Source organism: Scyliorhinus torazame, chromosome 1 (assembly GCF_047496885.1).
Source record: "Scyliorhinus torazame isolate Kashiwa2021f chromosome 1, sScyTor2.1, whole genome shotgun sequence".
Classification (NCBI taxonomy): Eukaryota; Metazoa; Chordata; class Chondrichthyes; order Carcharhiniformes; family Scyliorhinidae; genus Scyliorhinus; species Scyliorhinus torazame.
In genome coordinates this window covers 27,262,449-27,287,902 of record NC_092707.1, presented here as the reverse complement: position 1 = coordinate 27,287,902, position 25,454 = coordinate 27,262,449, and the positions used below count along the sequence as shown (strand labels likewise).

The window sequence follows — 25,454 nt, the reverse complement described above, 5'->3', positions numbered from 1 at the left end:
GCGGAGACAGATAACATCTCTCGTGTCGCAGACACCAATTGTCAATGCGCAGTTGTGCAGTCGGTCGGTTACGGTGTGCTGGAATGAAGCGCAGAGCTCCTATTCACCAAACCCCTCCAGTGGCCTAACATTTGTGCCCTGCTCTCCCCATCAATGTCTGAGGCAGCTGCACAACACAACCTAGACAGCCAGAGAAGACAGTAACGAGATCACATGTCTCATTAACTAGACGTTCGCAACTGCCTGGCGCACAGAAGGACTTTGAGATCATCCCACAGAACTTCCATGTGCAAAGTAGCTACGGTGAGTAATTTATCTAGGCATGACTCATATTGACAATTTCCATGGGGATCGTCGCCCATTGGTATTACTAATACTCTCTTTTTTAAATTTAGAGTGCCCAATTCATTTTTTCCAATTAAGGGGCAATTTAGCATAGTCAATCCACCTACCCTGCACATCTTTGGGTTGTGGGGGTGAAACCCACGCAAACACGGGGAGAATGTGCAAACTCCACACGAACAGTGACCCAGAGCCGGGATCGAACTTGGGACCTCGGCGCCGTGAGGCAGCAGGGCTAACCCACTGCGCCACCGTGCTGCCCTTACGAATACTCTCTTAACTTCAGGCATGTAAACTGCTTCCTCAGTTCTCCAGCTGAAGGCAAGTCCTTGGTGACGGCGACCTGATCGTGGCAAAGGGCTACCATCTTTTACTGTGGGCAGGGTGAGGAGGGGGGCCCCAAATCAATCCAGCCAATATGGAGACTGAAACCGGTGCTGTCGGCATTGATATGACCCACACACACCTGTATGCTTCACCCGATGCCCGTGTCTATGTATTTACATTCATGTATAGAATGATCTGTTTGAGCTGCACGCAGAACATTACTTTTCACTGTGCCCCGGTACACGTGACAATAAACAGTTCCAATCCAATCCAACACTAGCAGTCTAGCCAACTGAGCCCTCCCCCGCCCCCAGCACGTTAACAACCAGGAACTTATAAATCCAATGGAGAATGAAGGATAGGCAACAGAACTAACAGTGTGGATTTCAATCCTGGACATCTTATCACTGGACAAGGAGACTGACCGCAGTCTGCCATGCGCCTGTGTGTGTTCCCCCCCCCCCCCCCCCAACCCCCACTCTCCCCCCCTTGTTTCTTCCACCAAGTTAGTAGCTTTGGGATCAGTTGGATCGTTAATTGGCTGTCTCCTTCAGATAGCCAGAAAGTACAGTAGTCAATGGTAGACCACCTTCACCCACCTCTAGCTAACAGTAGGCCCTTCACCCCTACACAGTGGCAGGAGGTGTGCTGTAGCCTCTTTATGAAGCTGACGGACCATGGATTCTGCACGTCTGTATGGGTCAGTATCACACTACTAAGGGAACATTTTATTGGGTGGTAGTGGTGTGCACTGAATTAGGGTGCACTGAATTAGTGAAAGCATCGGTTGGTGGCTCATGGACAAGAATGGCTTTGTTCACGGAACACTGTCCCAGGGAGTCGTAACTTACCGGACAATTCGACTTCGCTTCCCTCGTGGCCGGACGGATTTCTGGGAATGGGCGCTGAGAGTCACATAGCAAACTCAGCAGAGAGAAACCAAGTACCCAAGCAGTGCGGGGCGATAAATTTGGCGAGCAAGCAGTGCAGACAAGCAGAGAAAGAGCCAACAAACAGAGCGACACAAACAGTGGGCAGCCATTGGCACGAGCACGAGCCCAAGGTGATTGGCGGGAATTGAAATGAAGGACGAAAGAGGCGATAAGTTCACAACAAGAAACAAAAGAGAAAATCATGTTACAACGCTTCACAGATGTTGCCATGCCTTCCTGCACACAAAAAACAACCTTTCAAAAGAAAATATGCTTTGTCAAAGTTAAAGCTAATTTCACTGCTGTGCCCTGTGCCAATGAATGCCATTTCCCCGTTTGTTTTTGCCTCCCCTCCTGCGTGTTGCTGAGGCGCATTCCCTCCAGGTGCCTGCTGCACTCTGTACAATATATATATGGCCATTCCCCCTCCCCGAGAGCACTGCACATAGAGAGGCAGACTATTTGACCCTAGTCCGCATCGCACCCTAGGCCAGTCCTGCCTTTAGCTGACATGCCCTCATACCCAGTGCCAACACAAGCTGATGGGCAGAGCATGGCTCCCCCAACTACAGAACCAATTAGTTCAGTGTGAATTGGGACATTGCTGAATTGAGGAGCTCAATTATCACACAGGGTAGTGCATTTCCCCAGGGTGCGGCATGGTGGCACAATGGCTAGCACTGCTGCCTCACAGCATTAGGGACCCAGGTTCAATTCCGGGTGGAGTTTGCACTTTCTTCCCATGTCTGCGTGGGTTTCCTCTGGTTGCTCCGGTTTGCTCCCACAGTCCAAAGATGTGACGGTTAGGTGCATTGGCTGTGCTAAATGGCCACGTAGTGTCTAAAGGTTAGATGGGGTTACTGGGCTACAGGGATAGGGTAGGGGCATGGGTCTAAGTAGGGTGGTCTTTCAGAGGGTCGGTGTAGACTCGATGGGCTGAATGACCTCCTTCTGCACTGTAGGAATTCTATGATTTCCCACTCTCTCTGACGTTCCAAAGAAGCACTTAATGAAAAAAGCTTTAGCTAGGCCTGAATGAAAGCACACAGCAGCTATGTCCCGACCTCTCAGCAATTCTCATTAAAGTTCTGGTTTGGTGAGGAATGCTTAACTTGGATGAATTCACATCTTTAAGATTCATGCCTTCCCAAAAGTAATAAAGGCCATCCGCAAATGTTCCAGCACCAATGGGAATGAGCTACCTTTTCTCATAATCCAAGTCTCCCACAGAGCCATTCATCAGCTGGTTGGGGGTCCATTTCAATGTCATGGTGTCTCCTGTCTGGTGGAGCGAAAGGTACCCTGGGATGTGTTCCATGTCATCTCTCTGAGGACAAGACAGAATTTAACAGTGCAGTGAATTACTGTGCTGGATTGAAGGGGGACTAAGATGAGCGTTGCACGACCACCACCTGTAAATGCCCCTCCAGGCCATATGACTTGGAACCATATTGCCATTCCTCCACGGTCATCGACAAAATCCTGGAATATCCCACCCTATAACAGCACAATGGGTGTACCTACACCATGTTGGCTGCAGCAGTTTAACAAGGCGGCGCACCGCTGCTGTCTCAAGGACAATTAGGGATGGGCAACAAATGCTGACCTTGTCAGTGACGCCCACACCCTATGTACGAAGAAGAAGGAAGAAGAAACAAAGACTGTTTCCTGCAAATGGCAGAACCCTTAGGAACATTAACATACAGAGGGATCTGGACACAGTTCCCTAAAAGTGGCAACACAGGTGGCCAAGGTGATTCAAGAAGGCAGATGGCATGCCTGCCTTCATCAGCCGGGGCATTGAGTACAAGAGTTGGGAACTCATGTTGCAGCTATATAAAACCTTGATTAGGCCGCATTCGGAGTATTGAGTGCAGTTCTGGACGCCACATTATCAGAAGGACGTGGAAGATTTGGAGAGGGTGCAAAGAAGGTTCACCAGGATGTTGCCTGGTGTCGAGGGTGTTGGCTATGAGGAGTGGTTGACTAAACTAGGTTTGTTTTCACTGGAAAGACAGAGGCTGAGGGGAGACCTGATAGAGGTCTACAAAATTATGAGAGGGTGGATAGTCAGAGGCTTTTTTCAAGGGTGGAAGTGTCAATTACAAGGGGGCACAGGTTCAAGGTGAGAGGGGGAAAGTTTAAGGGAGATGTGTGGGATAAGTTTTTCACAGAGAGTGGTGGGTGCCTGGAATGCGCTGCCAGAGGATGCGGTGGAAGCAGGCACATTAACAACATTTAAGAGGCATCTGGTTGGATACATCAATAGGGAGGAAATAGAGGGATCAAGTAAGGGCAGATGGTTTCATTTTTTAGTTGGGGCATCATGATCGGCACAGGCTTGGAGGGCCAAAGGGTCTGTTCCTGTGCTGTACTTTTCCTTGTTCTTTGAGTAATTGAGTGTTCGGGAGCACGGTGGCGCGTTTAAAAGATTAAACAGATGAGATTGAGAATGGGGAGCACAAGAAACCTATTTTGCATGAAGGCTGGGAGTTCATGATTGAGACCGTATTAAGATTTAATAATGGGGTAGCTAGGCGGCCGAAGGAAAGGGGGATCAGGGTGGCTGCTTATGCAGGATAAACCAAACATGGGAGTGTGGTTCTGCCATCCCATGATTATTCCGACACAATAAGCACTGGGTGACATGGAAGGAAAAGGTCACTGATCGCCATCAGATTTAGAGTTTTAAAAGCGACAACTGCCCCAGGATTTTACGACCCTATCACCTCATGTGTTCCCCCCGCCCCCTCCCAGTTCATTATTAGATTTCAAATGGATTGAGCTCTGACTCAGAGTATGGACAATGTCTGATACCACAATTAGTCGCTACCTTAGTAATAGGAAGTCTTGGGAGGATATTTCGTGATCACATGGCTTTGCAAAGCACTTTACAACCGGCGGTGTACTTTTGAAATGTGCTTACTCGTGTAACATGGGAAAGTGGCAGCCAATTTGCAGACAGGAAGCTCCCTCAAGCTGCAGTGTGATAATGGCCAGACAGTCAATCAAAAGGATGGCTCCAATTTCCTTTTCATCAAAGTAATCTCCTCCAAGCTCTCCGCCTGCTATTGGCATGTGTTGAGAAGATATTTCAGGTTGATAATCAACGTATGATGTTCATAGGGGCCTTTCACAGTAACTTCATACTTATGACAATAAAAGATTATTATTATTAACACCCAGCAAGAGCTCCCCTGCTTTCTTCCAAACAACACAACCTACTCGACTGGGCGGCAGATGCTGCATCTTAGCATCTCATCTGCGAGGCAGCAACTCCGGCAGTGCAGCACTCCCTCAGTACTGCACTGGAGTAGGTGCTCAAGTCCCCGGGAGTAAAAACTTGGAACCCCTTCTCCGAGACAGGCACGTCCAACCTTCACAGTCCATACAGTGAAACATGCAAACACCGTTGGGGCAGTTACTCACTGGCTGAACCATCACGTTGTTTTTGCCGTACAGCAATGTCGCTCGGGAATTCTGGTGCAAGGACTCGACGTAATCGCGGGCAGAGAGCGTGAGCCGGTCATCCATACTGCCACTCGAATGTCGCTTCTGAATCTGGAAACAAAGAGCCGCAGAGAATGACGCCAGATGGCGAAAATAAGTGACGGTCACAGACGGAGCGACTGGTACCAGCACGACCGCACAGATAGAGACGGCCATAATCAGTGCTGAGGGGGAAGGCCATTGAGCCCACCTCAGCTGATCCACCTGCCCCCCCCCCCCCGCCCTCCCCCCCCCCAAAAACAAACATCCTGCTCAATTCCCCTTTCTCGAGCTTCTATTCCATTCTCTTCAATGATAGCCTATGGGCTCCACGTCAGCAGAGAATTCCAATGTCTAAGACCCACCATGTGAAGAGGGCATTAACGGTGCCATTCAGCGGACTGTCGGGCGTGTTTAACGGGGTGTTTCCCAGTGGCTGCAGCACCGAGAAACATCCCGTTATCCAACGGCACTTTGTCGCTTTTTTTGGAGCCTCCTGGAGTTTCTCACCATCGAGGCCGCACTTTGTGGGATTTGCTGCTGGCGGAGCTGAAGCTCGATTTGGGGCTCGTGCACGATTCACCCATTGTGCCCGGCGGGACTGTATTTCCTCACAGGATCTTTCATTCTATTGTGGCCATCCTACATTCCTGTTCCCTAATCTCCAGCGCAACCAATCACGATTCACCTCACGTGGTGCTGAGTTATAGTTCACTCAAGGGTACCAAGTTGCTATGGCGGCATGCACTTTTCCATTCCTGTTGTATTCTGGAGATATGGATAGTAACGCCAGAGGCTCCAACTTCCTTTTCTTCAAAGGAATCTCTTCCAAGCTTCCCGCCTGCTATTGGCCTGTGTTGAGGAGGTATTGCAGGTTGATAATCAACCTGTTTAGGGTGCTTTACGGTCACACCTTCCAATGGCCATCAAGGCCTGGGGTGTGATCCCACAGCCTCTGGCAATGGACAGAGACGCTGCCCACTGCACCACACAAGGGCCGGGATTCTCCGAGCCCCCGCGCCAAAATCGCGCTCGGCACAGGGCGCAGAATTGGGGCCTCAGGTCCGCGATCGGGTCCGACACCAAGACGCGGACCGGAGAATCGGCGGCAGCCACGCGGTCGACGCGGCACCGATCGGGGGCCGTTGAAAGAGACCCCCACGGCGATTCTCCGCAGTCGACCAGCCGAGTTCCGCCGGCGTGGTTCCAACATGGTTCCACCCGGCGGGAACGGGACTCGCGGCCGCCGTCCTGGTGGGGGGGTGGGGGGATTAGACTCTGGGGGGGGGGGCCTCCGCGACGGCCAGGCACACGATCAGGGGCAACCGAACGGCGGGCACGTGTGATCCGGGTTGGGGGGGGTGCTATCTTCTTCTACGCCGGCCCGCTGTATGGCTCCGCCATGTTGCCTGGGCCCGGTGCGAAAGAGGCCGCCGTGCGTATGCGCAGACCCGCAGACGGTAGTGCAGGGCTCCGTATTGGCAGCAGGAACTGTGCGGCGCACGCCGGGGCCCTGCTATCCCTCTTAAAATCGGAGAATCACTCCGAACTTTTTGAAAAAAGTCTGGAATGATTCGCGCCCGTTTTCTGGCGGGCCTGGGGATATAGCCCCATTATTGGAGAATCCCGGCCTAGATCTTTCCCCATCACCTCATCATAGCCCTTCATAATCTTAAAAAACCCCACATTGGGATTGGGCAGGATCCTCCATCCCGCCAGGTCCCTTTTCGGGTGCGGTGCATCCCCGCCGGCAGCGGGATCGTCCGTCCCAGCAGCTGGCCAATGGGGTTTCCCATTGTGGCCACGCCCACGCCATCGGGGAATCCACGGGCGTGAGCGTGCTGCCGGCGGTGAATCACACCCATTAACTCTCGATGCTTTTGGCATGTGGCGCAGTGGTTAGCACTGGGACTACACGCTAAGGACCCGGGTTCGAATCCCGGCCCTGGGTCACTGTCCGCGTGGAGTTTGCACAGTCTCCCCGTGTCACTCCCACAACCCAAAGATGTGCAGGGTAGGTGGATTGACCACGCTAAATTGCCCCTTAATTGGAAAAGAAAATAATTGGATACTCTAAATTTATTTTTAGAAAAACTCTTGCTGTTTTCAACTCCTGGGGGTAATAAAGCTTCCAGTTACTGGGAAACGTCTGGGGCGGGATTCTCCGCAATCGGCGCGATGTCCGCCGACGGGCGCCAAAAACGGCGCGAATCAGTCCAGCATCGCGCCGCCCCAAAGGTGCGGAAGTCTCCGCATCTTAGGGGGCCGAGCCCTCACCTTGAGGGGCTAGGCCCGAGCCGGACTGATTTCCGCCTCGCCAGCTGGTGGGAAAGGCCTTTGGTGCCCCGCCAGCTGGCGCGGAAATGACTTTGCCGTGCGGCGCATGCGCGGGAGCGTCAGCGGCCGCTCACGGCATCCCCGCGCATTCACATTGGAGGGGGTCTCTTCCGCCTCCGCTATAGTGGAGACCATGGTGAAGGCAGAAGGAAAAGAGTGCCCCCACGGCACAGGCCCGCCCGCGGATCGGTGGGCCCCGATTGCGGGCCAGGCCACCACAGGCCACCCCCTGGGGCCAGATCGCCCCCCCCAGGACCCCGGAGCCCGCCCGCGCCGCCCGTCCCCATATCCCCCCTCCCCCGCCGTTCGAAAGGTGGTTTAATCCACGCCGGCTGGCGTGGGTTGACAGCGGCGGGACTTCGGCCCATCGCGGACCGGAGAATCGCCGGGGGATTTCCGCCGACCGGCGTGGCACGATTCCCGCCCCTGCTGAATCTCCGGTGGCGGAGAATTCAGGACATTCAGGGAATTCACGCCGGCCCCCGGCGATTCTCCGACCCGGTGGGGGGTCGGAGAATCGCGCCCTGGTTCTGTACCCACCCCTCCACCCTGACACGTCACTACACCCCGAAGTCGAGGTGGGTGGATGGCGGTACAGAAGAGGAGAGAAAGGATCTTTAGAAACAAATTAATCACAATGTCCTGCAATTCCTGTACAATTTCAATTTACAGTCTGCAAATCAGCTCATCCCCAATAGTAATAAGGGGCGAAATTCTCCGTTATCGGCGGAAAGTCCGCCGATCGGCGCAAAAAACGGCGCAAATCCCACTTGCGTCACGTCAGAAAAATGGGTCGATAGTCTCCGGCCCGAAATGGGCTAGCAGCGACGTAACGGGATCCGCGCTTGCGCAGTGGTTCACGCCGTGCAGCGTCATACGCGCTGCACGGCGTGACGGCTCATAAGGCCGCGCTGCTCCCCCCCCCACCCGACCGGAACACCCGACCGCAACACCCGACTGGATGGCTGGCCGTCGCTCAGCCCCGAGGTTCGAGTCACGCGATGTGGAGGCGCTCCTGGACGCGGTGGAGCAGAGGAGGGATGCCCTGTATCCCGGGCACGGCCGCAGAGTTGCCCCACGCCACAGCCGGCGTCTGTGGAGGGAAGTGGCAGAGGCCGTCACCGCTGTGGCCCTGACACCACGGACAGGCACCCAGTGCCACAAGAAGGTGAACGACCTCGTCAGAGCAGGCAGAGTGAGCCTCCCCCATATCCCCCCTCCCCCATATCCCCCCTCCCCATATCCCCCATATCCCCCTCCCCATATCCCCCCTCCCCCATATCCCCCCTCCCCATATCCCCCCTCCCCCATATCCCCCCTCCCCCATATCCCCCCCTCCCCCATATCCCCCCTCCCCCATATCCCCCCCTCCCCCATGTGAATCCAGCCCTAACCTTAACCTCTGCAATGCACGCGCAACCGATGGCGTGCGTTCACATACCTGCCTAACACTGTTGCCTTTTACCCCTGCCACCCCCCCCCCCCCCCCCCCCCCCCAGGAGAAGCGCGCACACAACAATAGGGAGCATGTGAGGACTGGAGGAGGGCCCACTGATGAGAGGCCACTGACTGTACACGAGGAAAGGGCCCTGGAACTGGCTGGCGGACCTGAGGACCGGGAGGTTGCTGATGCAGAGGTCGGGGGCCCACCAGCAAGTGAGCCACCGACAGCCCGTCCCCATATCCCCCCTCCCCTATATCCCCCTCCCCCGTATCACCTGATCACTGCCTGATGTCTAACCATGCATGCTTCATTGTGTATCGCAGGACCAAACGTCCAGGCACCCATCCCCGCAGATGCAGACCGCCCGCAGGATGCCCCTCGGAGACCACAGGAGACGGAGAGACCCGCACCCTCCAGCATGCGACGCCCGCAGGATGCCCCTCGGAGACCACGGGAGACGGAGAGACCCGGACCCTCCAGCATGCGACGCCCGCAGGATGCCCCTCGGAGACCACGAGAGACGGAGAGACCCGGACCCTCCAGCATGCGACGCCCGCAGGATGCCCCTCGGAGACCACGGGAGACGGAGAGACCCGGACCCTCCAGCATGCGACGCCCGCAGGATGCCCCTCGCACACCACGGGAGACAGAGAGACCTGGAGCAACAGGGAGTCGACACCCCCGTCACGTGCGGGAGCGACCACCCAGCGATGAGGGGGGCAGCCACAGGCCCCCGTCACATTAGAGCCAGGACACCACTACCCAGGACACCACTACCCAGGACACCACTACCCAGGACACCCCTACCCGGGACAGCACTACCCGGGACAGCACTACCCAGGAAGACGAAATACCGGACAGTGACTCAGAGTGGATGGGTGGAGACGAACCCCCACCCCAAAGTGCCATGGACTCAGAGTGGGACGAAGAGCACGACACAACGCCACTGCTGTCACCAACACCCTCCACCATCGCAGAAACACTCACCACGGTTGGGCACTTTAGTGATGAGGCGTCTGGTACACTCACTGGTGCGCAAAACACAGCCGTCCCGGTACAGCAGGTGGAGGTAGGAGCAGCAGAGTGACCGGGCGGTCGGAGGGCAGCCCAGGCCAAGCGAACATCTGCCGCCCAGATGGATCCCGGGTTCCTGCAGTTACCACACCCACACATAGATCCGATGCAACCACCGACCCGGAGACGAGCGAAGAGGGTGACGGGCGGCTTGCGGCGGTCGCAGGTGGAGGAGTCCACCCCCGTCCAGGAGCTGGGAGTGGTGCCGGTCATGCGTGCCACCCAGGCTGACACCGCACGGGTGGCGTCCGCGGTGCAGGCAATGGTTGCGACGGTGTCAGACATGGGGAACGGTTTGCGAGGCCTGGGGCCTTCCGTGCAGGCGGCGTCTGTGGCCCAGGAAATGGCTGCCCTCTCACAGGAGGCCAGGAGCCAGCGCCAGATGGCAGAGGCGCTCAACGCCATAGCCCAGTCTCTGCAGGCCATAGCCCAGTCTCAGCAGGCCATGGCCCAGTCTCAGCAGGCCATGGCCCAGTCTCTGCAGGCCATGGCCCAGTCTCAGCAGGCCATCGCTGAGGGCATCGGCGCCAGTGGCCATGTGCGAGCCGGCGTCGCACTGTCACAGACAGGGTTTGCCAACCCCCTGGGCTCCATGGCTGCAAACCTGCAGACCCCTGTCGATACCAGCACGGGCCTCCAGGACTGGCAGCGCCAGATGTCGGGGGGGCGTCGGATGGCCAGTCCGTTCGCATCCCCCACCCATGTAGAGGCCTGGGGGCCATCGGGCACCCCGAGGGAGGAGGAGGTGGTGTGGTCCGTCCCGGCTCCCTCTGTAGGGGAGGTCCCGGTACACCGCGACACCTCGGACTCCCCCCCTTCCGTCCCAGGTGCATCGGGTGGGCAACGGGCAGGACAGGCTGGCAGTTCGCCATCCCAGTCGCCCGGGCCGCAGCCTGGCCCATCTAGGCCAGGACGCCCCAGGAGACGGCCGCCAAAGGGATCCAGTGTCAGAGGGCAGGAATCACAGGAGTCCACCTCCAGTTCTGCTGTACCGTCTGGGGAACCACATAGACGTAGTCAAAGGGCCCGTAAGGCCAAACAATTAGACACTGAGTAAGTTGGCACGGGTGCAGGGCACAGATGAGTTTTAGGGGCTAGGGCACGTGCATGAACTCCTTTGGTTATTAAAGTCAATGTTACACCTACCGAAGCTGCCTTTGTGCTCTGTCCAAAGTGTGCGGGCGTGTCATGTACGTTGAGCGCAAGTGTGTGTGTGAGGGGTGGTCTTACCTCAGCCCCAGGTGAGTCTGCCCACTTCCCCCTGGGCCGCCATCAACATCCCCCGGGCAGAGGACGGGACCGTGCGCTGCAGTGTCACAGCCGCATGCAGGGATGGTCCGGGTGGATGGTGGTACTGTGGCCATGGGTCAGACATAGTCCAACGATGTAGAGCCAGGAGCTCATCGCAGGGCGGGTTGTCATCATCCTCCATGGCCTGCGATAGACACGCGTCCACCCGCAACTGTGTGAGCCCGGCCCGTTGTGCCGCCGGTGGATCGGCAATGGGGGGGGGTGTGTGTGTGCATGCGGGTGGGGTGGGTGGGGTTGGGGAGGGGGGTGAGGGTGCTGGGTGGGTGGATGGGCGGGGGGTGTGGGTGGTCGGCTGTTGCCATGGTGTGCGGTCTGTGGCCATACTACCCGATTCCCACGCCCATCTAGTCAGTGAAGCGGGCGTCTATCAGTCTGTCCCATGCCCGCTGGGCCAGCCGGTAACGGTGGACAGCCACCCGCCTGTGTCTACCCCGTCTGCCCTGACCATTGCCCCCATCCCCCTCATCTGGGGAGGACTGTGTCTCTTCCTGCTGCTCCTCCACTCCGCCCTCCTCTGCCTGCGGCACATCGCCCCTCTGCTGGGCTATGTTGTGCAGGACGCAGCACACCACAATGATGCGGCCGACCCTATCTGACCGATACTGGAGGGCGCCCCCAGAGAGGTCCAGGCACCTGAAACGCATCTTCAGCACGCCAAAGCACCTCTCGATCACTCCCCTTGTCGCGACATGGGCATCATTGTAGCGGTTCTCCGCCTCATTGCGTGGCCTCCGTATAGGCGTCATCAGCCACGATCGCAATGGGTAGCCCCTGTCGCCCAGCAACCAGCCCCTCAGCCGGGGATGGCGTCCCTCGTACATGCCGGGGATGGACGACCGCGACAACACGAATGAGTCGTGTACACTGCCTGGGTGACGGGCGCAGACGTGCAGGATCATCATGCGGTGGTCGCAGACCACCTGTACGTTCATCGAATAGGTCCCCTTCCTATTAGTGAACACGGCCCTGTTATCTGCAGGTGGCCGCACGGCGACGTGCATCCCATCGATCGCGCCCTGGACCATGGGGAACCCGGCCACGGCAGAGAAGCCCACGGCCCGGGCATCTTGGCTGGCCCGGTCCACGGGGAAGCGGATGTAGCGGTGCGCCATGGCATAAAGGGCATCTGTCACTGCCCGGATGCACCGATGTCTGCGATATGCCGGACAGGTCCCCACTCGGTGCCTGGAATGACCCCGTTGCATAAAAGTTCAGGGCCACCGTAACCTTGACGGACACGGGGAGAGGGTGTCCCCCGCCAGCGCCACGCGGTGACAGGTGTGCCAGCAGGTGGCAGATGTGTGCCACGGTTTCCCGGCTCATCCGGAGTCTCCTCCTGCATTCCCGGTCCGTGAGGTCCTGGTATGACTGCCGGGGCCGGTACACACGGGGCGCCCTCGGGTGCCTCCGTTGCCGTGGGGCCGCGACGTCCTCCACCCCCTCCTCATCCTGTCGGTCAGGTGTCCCTCCAGCCTGGGCGGCTGCCGCCTGCCCCTCTGCGGCAGCCTGCGCCGCCTCTCTGGCACGCTCCTCCTCCTCCTCCTCATCCAGGGCAACATAGACATGAGCAGCTGCCACCACGGCGGCCAACATCGCTGGATGATCTGAAAACATGACGGCCTGGTGGGGGGGAGGGGAACGACGACATGTCATCATTGCCCATATCCCCTCCTCCCCCCAGCCAGGTGGCATGGACCGCATGGGTCCAACTATTGGAGGCTGGCACCTGGCCAGGTGGACCAACTCACTTGCCCTCCCATCACCCTCCTCGGCACGGACCCCCCCCCCAACCTCCACCCCGGCACGGACCCCCCCCAACCTCCACCCCAGCACGGACCCCCCCAACCCCCAACCTCCACCCCAGCACGGACCCCCCCCAACCCCCAACCTCCACCCCGGCACGGACCCCCCCCCCCCAAACCTCCACCCCAGCACGGACCCCACCCAACCCCCAACCTCCACCCCGGCACGGACCCCCCCCCCCCCAAACCTCCACCCCAGCACGGACCACCCCTAACCCCCAACCTCCACCCCAGCACGGACCCCCCCCAACCCCCAACCTCCACCCCGGCACGGACCCCCCCCCCAACCTCCACCCCAGCACGGACCCCCCCCAACCCCCAACCTCCACCCCAGCACGGACCCCCCCAACCCCCAACCTCCACCCCAGCACGGACCCCCCCAACCCCCAACCTCCACCCCGGCACGGACCCCCCCCCAACCTCCACCCCAGCACGGACCCCCCCCCAACCCCCAACCTCCACCCCAGCACGGACCCCCCCCAACCCCCAACCTCCACCCCGGCACGGACCCCCTCCCCAACCTCCACCCCGGCACGGACCCCCTCCCCAACCTCCACCCCAGCACGGACCCCCCCCAACCTCCACCCCAGCACGGACCCCCCCCCCCCCCCCCCACAACCTCCACCCCGGCACGGACCCCCTCCCCAACCTCCACCCCGGCACTGACCCCCTCCCGGCACTCCCCCGGAGCCCAGCCTACTCTAACCACCCCCCCCCCCCCCCCCCCCCCGCACACACACAAGCCGAGACACACCTCTCCTCACGCAATCAGTCTGCGGCCACGCCATTTCCTGCCCAGAGCCAACCCCCCAGGCCGTCACTCACCTCCACGCTGGTCGGCGTGAGCCTGGAGCACCGGGTCACGCCGATGAAAAGGAGGTTTGATTCACGTCGACGTGAACGGTCATCACGTCGACGGGACTTCGGCCCATCCGGAAGGGAGAATATCGGCAGGCCGAAAATCGGCTGCCTTGCGCAGACCCGTGACATTCTCCGCGGCAGCAGCGCCATTAACGCCCCGCCGACTTTTCTCCCTTCGGAGACTTCGGCGGGGGCGGGATTCACGGCGGCCAACGGGCATTCTCCGACCCTCTGGGGGGGTCGGAGAATGACGCCCAAGGACAGGAAACACCAACCAAGCATCTGTTCAGGGAGCAGTGGCGAGTTATTAGTCTGCTGCAGTTACAGCGTTAACAAGGCAGGGATTCAGGTCTGTTAGCATGTTAGTTGCCGAGGAACAGGATCACAGGCAGGCAACAGGCGTCAAGCCCCGGAAATCAGGATAGGACCTGATGATGAGCTCAATTAACTGGCTGAAACCCATAAGCGACAACTCTGCTTGAATGAGAGAAACAAATAATGAAGGTCGTTCCCTGATTGAGGGGGTGGATGTGTCTTCACATGAGGAACTCGGCTCATGACAAGTCAATCAGCGCAGTGAACAAAGGTGTCCAAAAATAGGACACTCCATCTATTACGTCTTTTGAATTTCTTTTAAACTCCCTGCGTGTCCTGAAGGTGCCAGTTTGCTCTGAGGCACTGCAGGGCATGCGGTCACCATTCTGAAAATTAAAGGGCAATTCTGCCTTCATAAAGCAGCCCCTGTGCATTTCAAGTCTTTGCAGCCTATCGAACTCTTGAAGCGCTGTTTCCTACCCTTATTCGTCACTTCTGTGCCCCCCCTTCCGACAGTCTAATGTTTCTCAAAAAAGTCGATGAACGGCTGCCGTCTCCGAGCGAACCCCTGTAACGAACCCCTCAAGGCAAATTAAATTTTCTCCAGCCGGAGAAACCCCGTCATGTCGCTATCCCAAAGTCCCGACTTCAGGGGCTCCGAGTCCCTCCATCCCAGTAAAATCCGTCTCCGGGCCACCAGAGAAGCAAAGACCAAAACGTCGACCTCTCTCCCCCGCCTGGGCTCCCGGGTCTTCCGACACTCCAAAGATGGCCTTTAGACCACCTCTGGACTCGTAGCCACCCTCCCTTGCAGGACCTCTGACATAACGTCCGCCAATCCCTGCCAAACGCCCCTCAGAACATGTGTACATGATTTGCAGGACTTCCCCCACATCACCCACACCTGTCCTCCGCCCCCTCAAAGAACCTGCTCATCGGGGCCACAGTCATATGAGCCCTGTGGACGACCTTGAATTGGATCAGGCTGAGCCTGGCACACGACGAGGACGCGTTATCTCTCCGCAGGGCATGGTCCCATAACCCAGCCTCCGAAACCCCCCGTCCAGCCCCTCCCCCTCCCCCACCGCCCCCGGAGCGAATCAATGGCTATCGCATATCGGTGCCCAGACCGTCGCCCCCTCCAAAGCCCTGTGCTGCCGCCACTGTCCCAACACCCTCAGGGCTGCCACTGCTACCGGGTTTGTGGAGTACCGAGCTGGCGAGAACGGCAGAGGTGCCGTTAACAATGCCCCCAAACTCGCGCCCTTACAGGATGCTGCCTCTATTCAATTCCCTCTTCTAAAACAGAAAGCTAGGCTGGGTTTTGACGAGGATCATGCCAGAAAGTAAGCTGGCAGAAGCAAAGCGTTCAGCTCCAAGCCGGGTTGCGAACTCTGGTGGCGCATTCTCGGAGCATTTTATCATCACTTGACCTGAAGCCGCCCCACGCCCACTCTCCCACCATTGGTCAGTAAGGTCAGCCCATCATTACGGTGCCCGACCTTCCTTTGACATTTGGAAAGGGAATGCACTCACCAGAATGGTTGCTTCTTGACTCTCGATCCAACAACCTTTCCCACTTGTGCAACCATTCGACAAGACATAAACTGGAGGTGGTCAACAAACACAGCACCGAATTAATTTAACACCCCCTTGATTTCCTCTCTGGGTCGCGCGTAGCAATGCCCTGGAGATTAACGTCCGTTCATTCCCGTGGAGGCTTCGGGTCAGTCCTGGAGAGCTGGAAACCTTAGCTCCAAGATGAAGAAGTGAAAACAATTGGACTCAACTGACCAAGGATCTCTGACGTGCCCCCACCTCGCCCCCCACCCTTCCCTCCCACACACCAACCTCCTCGGTCCATGTCAAATCTCCACACATTTGCAGTAACATGTGAAAGGCTCGGGGCCTGACAGCTCAGTCCACGTGACCGCCATAGAAGTCAACGGGTAGAGGAAAATAAAAGCAAACTCACACACAGGGCTGGCCGTTTGGTGGGCGAGTCTTGGCGACAGTGCGCGCTGTGAATGCGATGCCTCTGAACCAACTCGTCCGCCGAGGGATCCGTCCAGAAGTGATCGGCCGTCTTCATCTTCGTGTACTCCAGGGCACAGGGCCCGACTGGCGAAAGAGAAGAGAGGTGGTGCAGTTATTACCAGAGTCTTGTGTACCCCAAGGGGGTGTGTATCCACACATTCACATGAGTATTTAATCCTCCGCTGTTGTTCTGATTCATGTTCAACCAGAAAAAACAACTCTGCAGCACTGGGGAAAGGCGCGGGATCAGCCCTGGATATGGACGTGTTGATGGGGACAAATGCACAGGTACCACAGCAGGCAACATCCACCCGAGCTAGAGGATAAACAGCTTGTAACTAATTCCGATTTCCAGTAATATTCCTGTCAATTTAAATGTTATATGGAATGCATCATGTGCACTTTGGATGGAAAATAATCTTAAGATCAATAGTTTTCCCAAAATTATTTCACGGGATGTGGGCGTCGCTGCTGGAATCTGAAACGAGTCATCGGACTCGAAACGTTAGCTCTTTTCTCTCCCTACAGATGCTGCCAGACCTGCTGAGATTTTCCAGCATTTTCTCTTTCGTCCCTTTGTTCTTCCAGTGGCCATTCATGAGCTCTCCCCCCTCAGGTTACGGGGCACTGGTTCCATCTGGCTCCCCACTCCTGCAAACAGACTAATTAACAGCTTGTAAATCCTTCCAATACGCCTGACCGGCAGGCAGTAAGAGGAGAGTTTCCCGGTCCGCCCTACTGCAGAAGGCAACGGAAAAGCCACTGCGGCACTTTGACAATAATGATGGACCAATCCAGTAGCAGTCCATGGTCACCAATGCCCTGTTAGGGCCTGGTATCTGGAGGAGGAGGAGCAAAAGGAATGCAGTTTCGATTGATAAAAATAAGAACTGCAGAAAGACATGGAACTTCCAAAATGTCATTTGACCAACAAACCCAGTGTGGTGTGTTTTTAATAGATGCCATGTTGGAGATTTAATGTACCAGGGGAAAAAACACGCAGGCCATTAGCTAGTCACTTTTTTGCCACAACCTAGAGAGCAGCAGCAATCCCCCAATCACTCACTGCTGGGCCATCAGGGCTTCCCATTGGGAATAATACGGATTCTCTTTGTCCAGCCTCCGTATGTTTTAATGCAGCCAATGTAAAATTCCACAGTGCTCACCTAGCAGAGAACCCAATATTGGCCCATCTACGGGGTCCATCAGAAGAGCCTCCTTTTCGTAGTATTTACTGAGGAGAAAAAAATACATACAAAATAATTTGTCTTTTTCAATTGCCACTGTTTCTATGCAAAGCTATTCTTTCCGGGTTGCTTGTGTTATTTTTCTCCCCTCTCCTGAAGGTTTTGACTTCTTCATCGGGATAGAGGCTCCTGCACGGCGCCAATATGGCCATCGTTCACCTGCCCCAGCTGGGATGGGCGCTTACCTGTCCCAGTGGGTTAGCTGACTACGGAGCACATCGCAGCTCAACCCTGTCCTCTGCTGGCATAGGCCCTGGCGCAGTTACATCAGAAATACTGTGAAGCAGGCTTGTGGATCAATGGGGCTAGGTTAGGCCCGAGTCCTGCCCGCTGCGTTTGAGGAGAAAACCGGTGAGGCCAATTCCCGAGCGCCATTCCACCAAGGGCGACTTTGGCAAGGAGCCTCCCAGATTTGACTGGGATTCTGAGTAGGCCTGTGCGCCAGTCTGCTGCTGTCGAGATATAAGACGGCCTAAATGTTCTGGTCCTTCTGGCCGCGGGAATTATCACGGGTGGGACGGGCAATTTCACAGACCAGCGAGCGGCCCATTGCCTTTGGGGATGAATTTCTAGACCTGTGACGAGCAGGACTGGAGAAACTTCCCCACCCCCAGTCTCTATCTCCGAGCCAGCAGAAAGCCAACTGGATTTTATTTCCTTAAAAAGTAAGAGATAAACTTGAAAAATAATCACAGTTTCCAAAAATGTTGAAATGAAATGAAAATCGCTTATTGTCACAAATAGGCTTCAATGAAGTTACTGTGAAAAGCCCCTAGTCGCCACATTCCGGCACCTGTTCGGGGAGGCTGTTACGGGAATTGAACCGTGCTGCTGGTCTGCTTTCAAAGCCAGCGATTTAGCCCTGTGCTAAACAGCCCTTTAAACAGAGACTGACTTTATCAGCCCTTTAATCCCACAAGATTAAATTGCAGGTTCCAAACTGAATGCTTGAGCTGAACGGTGGGGGTCGAAGGAATGAGCGGCAGGTGTGGAGCCGATGGGACAGAGATGGAAACTCAGGCGAGTAGCTCAGCTCCAAAAGCGTGCTCAGGTTAACAGAGAGGGGCACAGGGCGGAATGTGTGGAGTATCGTAGAGGCTGACACAGCACAAGAGGTGCATGAGTTACTACCCACTGAGCCCTCCAACACATTCACTGCACGCTGTGTGAATCCACCAGTCGGACGCAAGAAGCAAACATCTGGCGCAAGATAAAATTACAGATGTGAAACACATCTTCTACCCAATATAGTTGCAGTGTGCTCAATATAGCCTGACTGAGAGAACTCCATTTCTCTGGGCACAATGCAGTCTGGATCCATTTATGGGCGGACTCCCGATGTTACCTCAGTCAACATCATTCAGCAAAATGAGTGTCTCTCAAACACTGCCATTTTCCACCGAAGTTTTTGTTTGCTGAATAATTTGTATTGCTAACATGTTCCATCAAGGTTCTACAGAAAAATGGCCTGTTCTTTACTTGTAATTGTCCCACAATATGAGTTCCTTATTTGGGTTACCATATTTTGTTCGGATGGTGGGTTTGCAGTTATACTGGGAGCGGATACAAAGAGTTACACTGGGAGCTGCTACAATGGTTAGGAGTTACACTGGGGGCTGCTACAATGGTTGGAGTTACACTGGGAGCTTCTACAATGGTTGGATTTATACTGGGAGCTGCTACAATGGTTAAGAGTTACACTGGGAGCTGCTACAATGGTTGGAGTTACACTGGGAGCTGCACAATGGTTGGAGTTACACTGGGAGCTGCTACAATGGTTAAGAGTTACACTGGGGGCTGCTACAATGGTTGGAGTTACACTGGGGGCTGCTACAATGGTCGGAGTTACACTGGGGGCTGCTACAATGGTCGGAGTTACACTGGGGGCTGCTACAATGGTCGGAGTTACACTGGGGGCTGCTACAATGGTCGGAGTTACACTGGGGGCTGCTACAATGGTTGGAGTTACACTGGGAGCTGCTGCAATGGTTGGATTTACACTGGGAGCTGCTACAATGGTTGGAGTTACACTGGGAGCTGCTGCAATGGTTGGATTTACACTGGGGGCTGCTACAATGGTTGGAGTTACACTGGGGGCTGCTACAATGGTTGGAGTTACACTGGGAGCTGCTACAATGGTTGGAGTTACACTGGGGGCTGCTACAATGGTTGGAGTTACACTGGGGGCTGCTACAATGGTTGCAGTTACACTGGGAGCTGCTACAATGGTTGGAGTTACACTGGGAGCTTCTACAATGGTTGGAGTTACACTGGGAGCTGCTACAATGGTTAAGAGTTACACTGGGGACTTCCGGGTGCGGCTATGCAGAGCTAGGTCGCATATTCGGCAGCTCCTGCTTGGAACGGACTTTTGGGCTCTTTTACAGGGCCCCCACGGCATTTGTTTGACATTTCCCGGTGTGGAAAGGAGGCTGCAATATTCCCCCGACAGTGTCCCCCAGGAAGGGTATGTCTCTTGGTTGCCAGACACACGCAGAAACAGTAAAAGATTTGGCTGCAACTGCAGGATAAACAGGGCCTCTTCCAGCATGCAGGCGGGGGAAGGGCAAGCTTAAAGCTGCAAGCTGACCTGAGGGCCTGTATCAAAAGTGAATTCTAGCAGCAGAGGGAACAACTGTGAAAAGACCTCATCAAGGCCACTGAAGGGACTTCCGGTTGCGGTGATGCCTAGCTAGCCGCACGCTTCGGCGGCTCCAGCTCCGACGGACCTTCGGGCTCTTTTAAGAGCCCCAACGGGGAATTTTTCGACGACGCAACCCGGTGTGGGGCGTGTGAGAAGGGAGTCCCCCCCAAACGAAGGAGGAAAAAACCGGCGGCGGCGGCTGCAGCGCGAGGAATCGTCGACCAAAGGGTCAGAAAGAGAGAAGTACAAGATGGCGGCGGAGAAAGCGCAGGCGACATGGGGGCCTGAGCATGAAATTGTGAGACGGTGCGTGGAGCTGCTGAAGAGGGAGGTGCTGACCCCGTTGCTACAGGCAATTGAGGGGCTCAAGGAGACATTAAAGACCCAGGAGACAGAGCTCCGCGTGGTGGAGCAGAAGGTGACAGATATTGAGGACGAGATCCTGGGCCTGGCGGTTAAGACACAGACGCACGAGGCACTTCATAAAAAGTGTACTGAAAGGATCGAAGCCCTAGAAAATGGAGCGCGAAGGAAGAACCTTCGGATACTGGGTCTCCCTGAGGGTGTGGAAGGAGTGTACTGTGGAGCGTACGCAAGTACGATGCTGAGCTCACTGATGGGTGCTGAGGCCCCTACGGGCCCCTTGGAGGTGGAGTGGGCAAATCGGATTCCGGCGAGAAGACCAAAAGCGGGAGAACCACCCATGGCGATAATCGTGCGATTTTACCGCCTTAAGGATAGAGAAGAGGTCCTGAGATGGGCTAAAAAGGTGCGGAGTAGCAGATGGGAGAATGCAGTGGTACGGGTATACCAGGATTGGAGTGCGGAGGTGGCGAGAAGGAGGGCGAGCTTCAACCGAGCCAAAGAGGTGTTGCATAAAAGGAAGGTGAAGTTCGGGATGCTGCAGCCGGCAAGACTATGGGTCACGTATCAGGTGAGACACCATTATTTCGAGACGGCGGAGGAAGCATGGACCTTCATCAAAGAAGAGAAATTGGATCGGAACTGAGGGACTGATGCTGCAGGAAATGTTATTGTTAATGTTACGGTGGAAGTTAATTGAGAAGTAAACAGGGAAGGGGGGAGACATTGGGGAAATGTGGGCGCCGGTGAGGGGGGAAAGACGGGACATAGTTGGAGAATGGGGAAGGGGAGGGGGAGGGGAAAGGGAGCTGCGCCATAAGAGGCGGGTCAGGTAAAGGGATGTTCCCGCACCAGAAAGAATAAGGCGGGAAGACAGGCGCAAGGCGGATGGGAGTTCCCCACATGGGGGGGGTCGAGGAGTGAGCAGGAGTAGCCGGGGTCAGTTGAAGTCAGCTGACTTACGGAAGTAATATGGGGGGAGCAATCATGCTAGAAAGAGATCTAGCGGGGAGGGGGGGAGGGAGGGGGGGGGGGGGGGACAACTGGGTTGCTGCTGCGGAAATCCAAAAGGAAATGGCTAAAGAGTGGGTGGGCGGGGATGGTGTGCGACGCTGGGGGAGCGAGCGGGAGCGCGGAGGCGGGATATGGGACTGGCCTAGAGAAGGTAATCGCTAGTCGACACGGGAGGGGGGCAGGTAGCTCCCTAGTGAGGCTGATCACGTGGAACGTGAGAGGCCTGAACGGACCGATAAAAAGGGCCAGAGTGCTCGCGCATTTGAAAGGACTAAGGGCAGACGTGGTTATGCTCCAAGAGACGCACCTAAAGGCGGCGGACCAAGTTAGGCTAAGGAAAGGATGGGTGGGACAGGTGTTCCACTCAGGACTGGACGCAAAAAATAGAGGGGTGGCCATTTTGGTGGGGAAACAGGTCGCATTTGAAGCAAAGAACATCGTAGCAGATAGCGGAGGTAGATATGTAATGGTGAGTGGCAGGCTGGAGGGAATGGAGGTCGTGTTGGTTAACGTGTATGCCCCAAACTGGGACGATGCGGGATTTATGAGACGGATGCTGGGGCGTATACCGGACCTGGAGGTAGGAAACTTGATTTTAGGAGGGGACTTTAATACGGTGCTGGACCCGGGGCTAGATAGATCCAGCTCAAGGACCGGAAGAAGGCCGGCAGCGGCCAAGGTACTTAAGGGGTTTATGGACCAAATGGGGGGAGTGAATCCATGGCGATTTCTTAGACCTAGGGCTAGGGAGTTTTCCTTCTTCTCCCATGTCCATAAAGTGTACTCCCGGATAGATTTTTTTGTTTTGGGAAGGTCGTTGATCTCTAGGGTGGAAGAAGCTGAGTACTCAGCCATAGCGGTTTCGGATCATGCCCCACATTGGGTGGACCTGGAATTAGGAGAGGAAAGGGAGCAGAGAACACTCTGGCGATTAGATGTGGGACTGATGGCGGATGAGGGAGTGTGTGCAAGAGTGCGGGGGTGTATTGAGAGATATCTGGAGGTCAATGACGACGGCGAGGTCCCTGTGGGAGTGGTATGGGAAGCACTAAAAGCGGTGGTCAGAGGAGAGCTGATCTCCATTGGGGCCCACAAAAGGAAAACAGAGGCCAAGGAAAGGGAAAGATTACTGGGGGAGATTTTACGGGTGGATAGGGAATTTGCAGAGACCCCGGAGGAGGAATTGTACAGGGAGAGGAGACGACTCCAGACGGAATTTGACCTTCTGACCACCAGAAAGGCGGAGGTACTGTGGAGGAAGGCACAGGGGAGGAGGTATGAATATGGGGAAAAGGCGAGTCGCCTGTTGGCTCATCAATTGCGAAAGAGGGCAGCAGCGAGGGAGATAGGAGGAATTAGAGACGAAAGGGGAGACACGGTGCGAAGGGCAGGAAAGATAAATGAGGTGTTCAAGACCTTCTATGAGGAACTGTATAGGTCTCAACCCCCAGAGGGAGAGGAGGGGATGCGGCAGTTCCTGGACCAATTGAGGTTCCCGAAAGTGGAGGAGCGGGGGGTGGTAGGCCTGGGGGCACCGATTGGGGTGGACGAGGTTATTAAGGGACTGGGAAGCATGCAAGCAGGGAAGGCCCCAGGACCAGACGGGTTCCCGGTGGAGTATTACAGAAAATATGTGGACTTGTTGGCCCCGTTGATGGTGAGGACGTTCAATGAGGCCAGGAAAGGGGGGACTCTACCCCCGGCGATGTCGGAGGCGACGATATCGTTAATTTTGAAGAGGGATAAAGATCCGTTGCAGTGCGGGTCCTATAGACCCATTTCATTGTTGAACGTGGACGCCAAATTGTTGGCAAAGGTACTGGCATCGAGGATAGAGGACTGTGTCCCGGGGGTGGTGCACGAAGATCAGACAGGGTTCGTAAAAGGGAGACAACTGAATGTTAACGTGCGACGACTATTAGGGGTGATAATGATGCCCCCAGTGGAGGGGGAGGCAGAGATAGTGGCGGCAATGGACGCAGAGAAGGCATTTGATAGGGTGGAGTGGGAGTATTTATGGGAAGTGTTAAAGAGGTTTGGGTTTGGGAACGGGTTTATTAGCTGGGTTAGACTTCTTTATGGGGCTCCAACGGCAAGCGTAGTTACAGGTCGACATAGATCGGAGTATTTCCGACTATATAGGGGAACAAGACAGGGATGCCCGCTGTCTCCATTGTTGTTCGCGTTGGCAATTGAACCTCTGGCCATGGCGTTGAGAGACTCCAGGAAATGGAGAGGGGTGATTAGAGGGGGAGAAGAACACCGAGTCTCGTTATATGCGGATGACCTATTGTTATACGTGTCGGACCCAGCGGGGGGAATGATAGAGGTTATGCGAATTTTGAGGGGGTTCGGGGATTTCTCGGGGTATAGGCTAAACATGGGGAAGAGTGAATTATTTGTGATACATCCAGGGGACCAGAGTAGAGAGATAGAAGGCTTGCCTCTAAGGAAAGTGGAAAGAAACTTCCGATACCTGGGGATTCAGATCGCTAGGAGTTGGGGAACTTTGCACAGACTTAATCTGACACGGTTGGTAGAACAAATGGAGGAGGACTTCAAGAGGTGGGACATGCAGCCTCTATCGCTGGCGGGCAGGGTGCAAGCAATTAAGATGATGGTCCTCCCGAGGTTCTTATTTGTATTTCAATGTCTCCCTATACTAATCACTAAGACCTTTTTTAATAAAATAGACAGGAGCATCACGAGCTTCGTGTGGGCAGGGAAAGTTCCGAGAGTAAGGAGGGGGTTCCTTCAGCGTAGTAGGGACAGAGGAGGATTGGCACTACCGAACTTGGGCGAATACTATTGGGCCGCCAATGTGGCAATGATACGTAAATGGATGATGGAGGGTGAGGGAGCGGCGTGGGAAAGACTGGAGAGAAAGTCCTGTAAAGGGACGAGTTTAGAGGCGCTGGTGACGGCGCCGCTACCGATCTCACCTAAAACGTTTACCACGAACCCGGTGGTGGCGGCAACATTGAATATCTGGGGACAGTGGAGGCGACAGAGAGGGGTGCGGGGAGCCCTGGTGGGGTCCCCAATCAGGAACAACCATAGGTTCGCCCCAGGAAGAATGGATGGAGGATTTCAGAGCTGGTTCCAGTTGGGAATTAGGAGGGTGGGAGATTTATTTATAGATGGGACTTTTGCGAGCTTGGGAGCATTGGAGGAAAAGTATAAGTTGCCCCGGGGAAATTTCTTGAGATATATGCAGGTGAGGGCATTTACTAGACAACAGGTGAGGGAATTTCCGTTGCTCCCGACACAGGGGATACAGGACAGGGTGCTTTCAGGGGTGTGGGTCGGAGAGGGCAAGGTGTCAGAGATTTACCGAGAGATGAGGGAAGAGGGGGAGGAGTCGGTGGGCGAACTAAAAGGAAAGTGGGAAGAAGAACTAGGGGAGGAGATAGAGGAGGGTATGTGGGCTGATGCCCTAAGCAGGGTAAATTCCTCTTCCTCATGCGCCAGGCTTAGCCTGATTCAATTTAAGGTGCTACATAGAGCACACATAACGGGAGCAAGATTGAGCAGGTTCTTTGGAGTGGAGGACAAATGTGGGAGGTGTGGTGGGAGCCCGGCAAACCACGCACATATGTTTTGGGCATGCCCGGCACTGGAAGGGTATTGGAAGGGAGTGACGGGAGTGATTTCGCGGGTGGTGAAGGCCCGGGTCAAACCAGGCTGGGGGTTAGCTCTATTTGGAGTTGCGGAAGAGCCGGGAGTGCAGGAGGCGAAAGAGGCCGACGTTGTGGCCTTTGCGTCCCTAGTAGCCCGGCGCAGGATCCTACTCATGTGGAAGGAGGCGAAACCCCCCGGACTGGAGGCCTGGGTAAATGATATGGCGGGGTTCATTAAACTGGAGCAGATAAAGTTTGCCCTGAGAGGATCGGCTCAAGGGTTCACCAGGCGGTG

General features: G+C 55.8%; 1 protein-coding gene across 2 annotated transcripts in view; it reads right to left on the bottom strand.

Annotated features, from left to right (window-relative positions):
• The window catches only part of sgsm1a (small G protein signaling modulator 1a), a 303,238-nt gene that overhangs the window by 115,465 nt on the left and 162,319 nt on the right, over window positions 1-25,454 (bottom strand). For both annotated transcript variants that reach the window (XM_072477396.1, XM_072477309.1), the window contains exons 6-9: window positions 17,438-17,505; window positions 16,210-16,355; window positions 5,031-5,162; window positions 2,804-2,928 (exon numbers count right to left, since the gene is read on the bottom strand). In XM_072477396.1, coding sequence (XP_072333497.1) covers window positions 2,804-2,928; window positions 5,031-5,162; window positions 16,210-16,355; window positions 17,438-17,505 — 471 coding nt within the window. The remainder of the gene's footprint in view (window positions 1-2,803; window positions 2,929-5,030; window positions 5,163-16,209; window positions 16,356-17,437; window positions 17,506-25,454) is intronic.